The 8805-nt window shown below is 30.9% G+C and overlaps 1 protein-coding gene across 1 annotated transcript; it reads left to right on the plus strand.

The window, feature by feature from the left end:
- The first annotated feature begins 4040 nt into the window (after window positions 1–4040).
- LOC108469171 (berberine bridge enzyme-like 13) lies at window positions 4041–5813 on the plus strand. The gene has a single exon (XM_017770063.2). The coding sequence runs from the start codon at window positions 4077–4079 to the stop codon at window positions 5715–5717; it is 1641 nt and encodes a 546-aa protein (XP_017625552.1). The 5' UTR covers window positions 4041–4076; the 3' UTR covers window positions 5718–5813.
- The last annotated feature ends 2992 nt before the right edge of the window (window positions 5814–8805 follow it).

Below are 8805 nucleotides of genomic sequence, written 5' to 3' on the forward strand. Positions count from 1 at the left end.
AATAGCAACTCTTAATTAAAAACGAAATTCAATTCCAAGGCTAAAATCTTTTTGAACACATATTTGATTCTTTGATCTTTCATTTTAAAAAAAATTGCTAACGAGAATAGCATTGGAGATTGAATAAAGAAGGATTCTTTTCAAGGAATAACTAAATTAGCAGTAAAATTTGTATACCATAACTTCTTTTGTCAATTGAAAATGGACTCAAATTTCATTAGATTGTAATACCTTCGTATAAAAAAACTTTGAGCAAACACAATCATTGTAATATTGAAGAAAAAAAGAACATTGATTTCGGAATAGATAAAAAAATCATGTTAGTGGCCATTATTTCTTTTATAGATCCTTTAGGAATATATTTGTTTTCTCATCCTCTATTTGTTTTGTTACATTCTTTTTGTTAAAATAATTTTTGAATTATTTATTTTGAGGTCCCTTCTATTATTTCAAAATAAAAATAAAAAATCTAACAAAAAGTGACACATGACAGACACCTTACAATTAGGCCACATGTCCTAATAACGTACCACATTAATAAACAAAATAAAATTTTAAATACTAAAATAGACATTTTCAAAATAAATGTACCATAATAAAAGGTATGATAAAATACAGGGACTAAATATGAAATTATCTTTTTTTAAGATCTTAATCTGAAGTCCCAAATCATAAAAGCCAAAAAAAAAAAAAATTCGCCGTCAAAACAATCGCCAAACATCTACAGTGCCCCTCAATATATGTTATAGATGATTAACATAACAAAATTTAATCATAGAAGATTATTATTTTATATAATTTCCTTCCTTAATAAAATATCATTATTCTATATCGCATTTAATAACTATTTTATATTTAGTCCAAACATATAATTTATTAATTTAAATACTTTTAGTAATGAATTATTATATTTAAATTTAATTATTGTATTATTAAAAAATTATAAAATTTTATAAAATTTTATAATATATTTTAATTAATACATATAATTAATTTGTGTTTCGCACCAGTAAGAAAATTAATTTAATAGATAAAAAGTAAGCTTTTGGAATTTAAAATAAAGTGAGCTTGGTTAAAGATTAACCTAATGTGATGCTTAATACTATTGAATAGTTGATGTTAGACCTGATTATGGGTTAGAGTATCCATTTAGGCCTGAAAGCCTGTCCGAAAAGTAAGAGAGTTTGAGAAAAATATAGCCCAAAAAATAGGGGTGAGCATTTGATCAAATCAAGTGAAAAAATTTCAAGAGTCCTATTTTATCATCCAAACTCTATTTGAATTTTTTTCGAATTGAGTCAAGTGAAATGAAATTCGAGTTGAGTTGAGTTGAATCAAGTGAAATTGTTCGAGTTAAATTAAAAAATTAAACATGTCAAATTAAAACTTTGCTAAAGTATAATTAATTCAATGTTAGAGCACATAAATTTGAAACCATATAAATTTAAAACTTTTTCAAAACAAAATAATAAAAAATACTTTAGTATGATAAATTTGAATCATTAATTAACTTATTTAGCTCCCCAAAATGATTATTCTAATTTTTTTATTTTTAACTTTCTTTATATATTGTTTATACTTTTTCTTGAAATTTTTATAATTTTTAACAAATATAAAATTTGGAATTTTATAAATATTTTTAATTTTAAAATTTTTTGAATTTTTGAAAATTATTTTGAATTATTTTATAATTTTTGTTGAGAAAGGGACCAATTTGCTCATTGTTAAACTTGACAAGGACCAAAAAGGTATTTACACCACTTTGTTATTCAAATTATTCGAATTATAAAATTCAACTTGATTCGAACTTGAAACGCAAACTACTTATTCGAATTGACTCGAAATTTAATCTTTTTCGTTTTTTTAATCGAATCAAGTTTTGCTCATTCCTACTAAAAATGAGCTTAGACAAAAAATAATGCTCATTTTCTAAACGGACCAGGCCTCAAATAGGTTTTTTTTTACTTGGGCGCGACATGAATCGGCTGTTTCACTATTGCTTTCTTGTCATTTGACTATTATTTTACTACTATTTTGTTTTTATTGTTTAGGTATAGTATAATTCTTATTTTATTGTTAAATTTGCTATTATTTTTAGAGACAGATGCTTGCTAAGTTGCAACTATCTTAGTATTACTTAAGTATAAAGACTTTTGCTTAATATATTTTGAATTTATTATGAAACATTTATTTTAATGTTTTTAATGTATTTAATATATTATATTTTTTAATTTGTTTTGTATAAAAATAATTTAAAAAAAATTAATATGGAGAGGTCAGATCAAGCTTGAGATTAACACTTTTTATTTGGACCGAACTTAAACAAAACTTTAAGTCCAATTTTAAGTCGAACCGAATTTGAACTTAAAATTTTAAGTCACGATAATCCAACTCATGATTAAATCTAAAAAATATATGGATAAAGAATATTAGGTCAGGTTGATGTTGCGCATGACCATCCCATTTTTTGTTCAAAAACTATTTTGTGATTATTGTAACACCTGATTTTTTACTTTAATTTTATTGAATATACAAAAGTCAAAAAGAAAATTGTATAGGTACAAGTCAATCGGACATATTTTGGGGTGAGCAAATTATTTTGTATTTGTTTCTCCCATGCATTGATAGAAAGAAAAAGAAAAAACATAATTAGGATAGCTTTTGGATAGAATTGAATTCGAGCTGAAATTTCAAAAGTAATTTAAAATAGAAATATATTAAAAATTTGACTAAACTCGTGAATTACATTATAATACTCGAGTTCAACTCACTGTTTGAACTTAATTCACGGCCAAGAAAGCTGTCATGTGTTATTGGTATGGGCAAAAAAGTTAAAGAGACAAGTTGTGTTAAAATTGAGGACAAATGAAAAAATCAAAGCTCGAGTGAGTTGAGTAAACGGTGCATAAATATAACAGGAGTTGTGTTTACATGTGCAGCTGTTATAGGCTGACTTTGTGTTCTGGTTGCACATAGATATTCCCAATTTTTTGAAATTTTTGAACTAAAATTTTAGTAATTATTTTAAACGAAAAATTAATTTAGGTACTGTTATTCGATTTTTAAGTTAAACTAAATAATATTATTGGTGGATATCCAAATATGCTGGCCACCCAAATTTGATACTTCAAAAGAATTTTAATAAGAAATTTTAAAAAATAAAATGCTAATGGATTGATTTATTTGAATCCAAATTATGGTAAAAATTATTTTAATAATAGATTTGAACACTCTGAATCCATTACCCATTAAAATAAAAGGTTAAATATTAAATTGTGGTTCAATTTTTAAGGGTTACTCACATAAGAGTTAAACTTTTCAAAATACTTATGCCAACTTATACAAAAGCACTCTAATAAGAGCTAAATTTTTTAAAAGTGATCAAATAAAACCTTTTCAAATGTCATATATCAAGTTTAAAATTATGATTTTATTACCTTCAAGCAATATTTGATTTATCTGTCACGTATTTTATTCTAAATACATTAAAATTCATCTAATTTTACTCAAATTAAGCTAAAGTGTATGAAAAGTCCTTATTTGAATATTTTTATAAATGTGAGAAACCTATATGAGATTTTAAAAGGTTGAGCCAAATTTAAAGATTTAACCAAAATAAAATCAACAATTAATTTTGTACCCAATTTTAATAAATAAATATTAAAATTCTAAATTTAAATATTATTCAAATGTAGAGTATCTAAATGTGTAAAAAAGAAATGAAGTATCACCAAAAATGTATATCGGTATAATTCCTTACATTATATCATCACCACAGTCAATATATAGGAATAAATGCAATTGTTATACGGTACATCGTGCCTTACAAGTGTTATACATAAATTACAAGTAAATGGGCATGAGTTTTGGTTAAAACAAATAATAATGGTGCCGGCCATTGTTCTTTCACTAGAAGAATGACTATGACGTTAAGATTAGCTCAATTACACGTCTGGGAAATTGGCTGGATTAAAATCAAAGGGTTTCTCCGATCCTCATCATCTATATATATAAGAGCACATACTCGAAGTCTCTCTCATGTTCTTGAGTAGTAACAAGACAAGATATTGAAAACAATGGCGTTTTGGCGCATTTCCATTTGTTCATTACTTTTACTCCTGCTATCTTCTTCAACGATGGCAACAGCTTCCATTTCCAGACCTAGAAAAAGACCAACTTCGAGTTTGATCCAAGAAAAGTTTATCCAGTGCTTTACTGGCAGCTCCCAGTTTTATATACCGCTCTCCACAGCCTTTTTTACCCCAAACAATGCTTCGTTTACCTCTGTGCTGCAGTCGACATCACAAAACCTCAGGTACTTGGTGCCTTCAATGCCGAAGCCGGAGTTGATCATCACACCACTGCATGAATCCCAAGCCCAAGCTTCTGTCATTTGTGCAAAGAGGCTCGATATTCACCTAAGAGTCCGTAGTGGAGGCCATGATTACGAAGGACTCTCTTATGTATCCCAAATTGAATCACCTTTCGTCATTGTTGACCTCTCCAAACTGCGGTTAATCAAAGTTGATATCCAGGACAACAGTGCTTGGGTTGAAGCTGGTGCCACCATTGGTGAAGTTTATTATAGAATTGCTGAGAAAAGTAACATCCATGGCTTCCCTGGAGGTCTTTGTACTAGCCTAGGCATTGGGGGGCACATCACCGGCGGTGCATATGGTTCAATGATGAGGAAATTTGGCCTCGGTGCTGATAATGTCATAGATGCTCGGATCGTGGATGTTAATGGAAGAGTTCTTGACCGAGCAGCCATGGGAGAAGATCTTTTCTGGGCAATTAGAGGAGGTGGAGGTGCGAGCTTTGGGATTATCCTTGAATGGAAGATAAAGCTAGTCCCAATCCCAGCTACTGTGACAGTTTTCACTGTCACCAAGTCTCTAGAACAAGGTGCAACAAAGCTCCTTTATAAATGGCAAACTGTCGCAGACAAACTTGACGAAGATCTTTTCATTAGAGTTATAATTCAAACGGCCAACGCTGGGAAAAACAATGCCAAAACGGTGACGACATCTTACAATGCACTGTTTCTGGGCGATGCCGAAAGGCTACTCCGAGTAATGCAACAAAGCTTCCCTGAACTGGGTTTAACACGAAAAGACTGCACTGAAACTAGCTGGATCAAATCGGTGCTTTACATTGCTGGTTACTCGAGTAACACTCCTGCAGAGATTCTTCTTCAAGGTAGGTCGACGTTCAAGAACTATTTTAAAGCCAAATCAGACTTCGTTAAAGAAGCTATACCAGAAACAGCACTGGAAGGGCTTTGGAAAAGACTGCTCGAGGAAGACAGTCCATTGATGATATGGAATCCATATGGTGGTATGATGGCCAGGATTTCCGAGTCCCAAATCCCTTTCCCACATCGGCAAGGAATCAAATTCAAAATCCAGTACTTGACGCTTTGGCAAGTTGAGGACAACAATGCATCCAAGCATTTCGATTGGATTCGGAGGCTATACAATTACATGGCCCCATACGTTTCAATGTTTCCCAGAGGTGCATATGTGAATTATAGAGACCTTGATTTGGGGATGAACAAGAATATCAACACAAGCTTCATTGAGGCTAGCCTTTGGGGAGTCAGATACTTCAAGGATAACTTCATGAGGTTGGTCAAAGTGAAAACCAGAGTTGATCCAAACAACTTTTTCAGGCATGAGCAGAGCATCCCGCCTCTTCCAGTTCAAGCTAGATATTAGGAATAATGCTCATTTTTGTCCTTAATTTGTTCTCTAATAATGCTTGTCTCAAAAACTAAAATAAAAAAGTTTTCACTATTAATATATACTATAAAATGCCATTGATAATAATTATATCAGTAAATAAAAATATAATGATCAAATTTTTAACTAATTTTATTTAGATTTAACAATTAAACTATCATGAAACATTTTATGAAATATATATAATGGATGGAGATATTAATATAAACATATGAACAATAATTAGATATATAGATATATTAACATGTTGCAATTTATATAAAATAAATTATAAATGTAATTTTTTGTTTAAATTTATAATATTCGAACACATAAAATTATAACATAAAAAAAACTATAAAATAACTATGTCTAATGCACAACAAATCAATGGGACAAAATAGCTCATACCATAACTTAGTTTAACTTAACATTTCAAAAAGATATTCATATTTCATTAATCAAACAATAATTTTGTATGAAATCAATGTTAGTTATAGAAGTATATATCGAAATTATAGTCAATCTCCCAGGCAGAAGCATTTTTGATAATATTATCATTACCCAAGAAGTTATTCATTCCATGATAGGAAAGAACAAACAGTGGATGGCCATCAAAATTGACTTAGACACGATAGGATATGTTGGGATTTCATTGACAAATCTATCCAAGCAGCTGATATACCCTCAATAGTAGGTGCCGCTAGTTTTTCATCAACATTTGCTCCCACTATATCTGTAACACCCCTTACTCAACCCAGTCTTCAGGTTTGAGCTACAGAATGCTACATGCATTGCTGAAGCAACTACAAATAATTGTACATTATTCATTCATCCAAACATGTAAACAAGTATTAATCACATTCACAATAGGTTACACAACCATTACTGGGTCTCACACGAGCTTATGAAAGCTCTTTTTCTAATTCAAGTATGAATTAGGACCAAAATGTAAAGTTTTTTAAAGTTTTGGGATGACATTGTGACTTCATAACTTCATTGTCAGGGCATTGCCAACTTAGTCAGTTACGTCGTGTGACTTGTATAATCACGTCATGATGCCACTCCCTACCGGACAAGGTTGTGACGCCAAAGACTCTTCGCCACAACGTTGCCCCTGTTTTTGTCAAAATGTACATTTGGTACCTAATTCTAGTGTCTCCAACACAAACTATCAATGAATTCTTTCATATCTCGATTCTACCTATACCAAAAGGTGGCAAACAAACCAAAACAAGTCTAAACATTTAAACCAAACCTTTAAACATAATATTCCATCCATAATAATCATTTGTCCAACTAACCAATTCAAACTAAATCAAAAAACTTTAACACATACATACTTGCACATTTTTGTGCATCAAAGATTTGCATTATAAACCAAACCAACACAAGTACATATGAAAAGCTACCTATTCACATGCCATAATCAATCATCAAGATTACCAATTTCTACCATTCATCAACCTAGCCATTTCAATTTATACATTTGCAATCTTTAACACATTAAACCATACCAAGCTTATGTTCTTCATTCACCAAGACATCAACATTGACCAAAGAATGCAACTATAAGGTACATATTATTTTGAACATTCAAATTCAAACATTGTCACATTTACCATGCCATAGCTAACACAAGACTTTCATTCCAAAACGATCATTTGTGTCTAAAAGCCCTTATGTACATGCCACATAGTCTAGACAACAAATTAAACACATAACTATCGTCTCAAGATTAGTGTGTGCCCATTCGCTGATTCGGCTCGACAAGTTCCTTAAGGTGACAATCTACAAGGAAGGAAAACACTAGAGTAAGCATTAGAAATGCTTAGTAAGTTAAAATGGAAACAGTAAACATACATTGATTATTTAAAGCATAACTAAATTATTCATTGTTGCGCTTAACATCGCTATCCTTTGCACATAATGGCATAACTATTCACAAGTCATGCAACACCCTTGCCCGACCTGAACGCCAAATTCGGGTACAGAGTGTCACAAATGGATCTGATTTTAACTAAGAACCAAATTACAAACTTAATAAATTTAAGACAAAATTTATTAAATAATATATATCTCTTACAACAAAATCATTAAATAAAAGTTTTCTATCTCAAGTTTAAACTTTGAAGGAACTAATTGTTTACAACATTTTTGCCCCTTTGGCGAAGTCTATAAAGGCACCTCCTTCCTATGTGCATGACATCTTCCTAACGAAGCTCCTTGATCCACGGTCTAGCTTGGTTCCTTCTTGAATTCTTTATCCTGCTAATCTTGCAATCACAGGTCAAACCCTTGTAAGTTTGAATAAACTTAGTGAGTTTCTACATTACACGAAAACATACCATACCTTTCTGGGGTTCAAATAAATAATACTAAAATACAAAAAAAAAACTCCCTGCTCATTTAGGGAAATTTCTCTCCATATGACCTGATAGTGTTTGATTTATCTCCGAACATATTCGTTGGCAAATAGGTTGTTAAGCAATCCTTTCTTGAACCATACTAGTTTAATGGTTCCTTGAATGACTCCTCATATATGCAAACTCTACCCTTCATTTACTTATATCCTTTATTTTAATCCTACCCTAGGGTGGGTTTCTTCTTTTTACCATTTAACTATAAAGGGGGTCCCCAACCTATCCTCCTAATGGCCCTTCTTGTCAAGCCTCATTTTTTATTTAGTTATCATTAGTTTTTTAACAATATGATGTTTTAGCATAGTGTTTGAGAGGAAGGTTAGTCACCCTTGTGACCTAAGTTTGAGTCCCTTCTCTTACATTTTTATTTTTAGTTTTGACACACCTTTGGTCAACTCCTTTTGTTGCCCAAATGGGTTGTCAACCCATTGATTTCTTTCCTCCATTTTCTTTTTCTTCCTTTCCTTACTTACTCCCCTTTTCACTCCCTATATCCCTTAATTTCCATTTTTCCTTCCCTTTGACTATTCCTAATTGTCCCTAGTAGCTAAGAAAAACAATTCATTTTGTTTTTCTTTTATATTTCTTCTCTTCTCTCATTTTTTTTTCATTTCTCTAGCACATTGTGCCACCACTTGTAGTCAGTTAGTTATAAAGGACTT

This window comes from Gossypium arboreum, chromosome 3, assembly GCF_025698485.1.
Source record: "Gossypium arboreum isolate Shixiya-1 chromosome 3, ASM2569848v2, whole genome shotgun sequence".
Lineage (NCBI taxonomy): Eukaryota > Viridiplantae > Streptophyta > Magnoliopsida > Malvales > Malvaceae > Gossypium > Gossypium arboreum.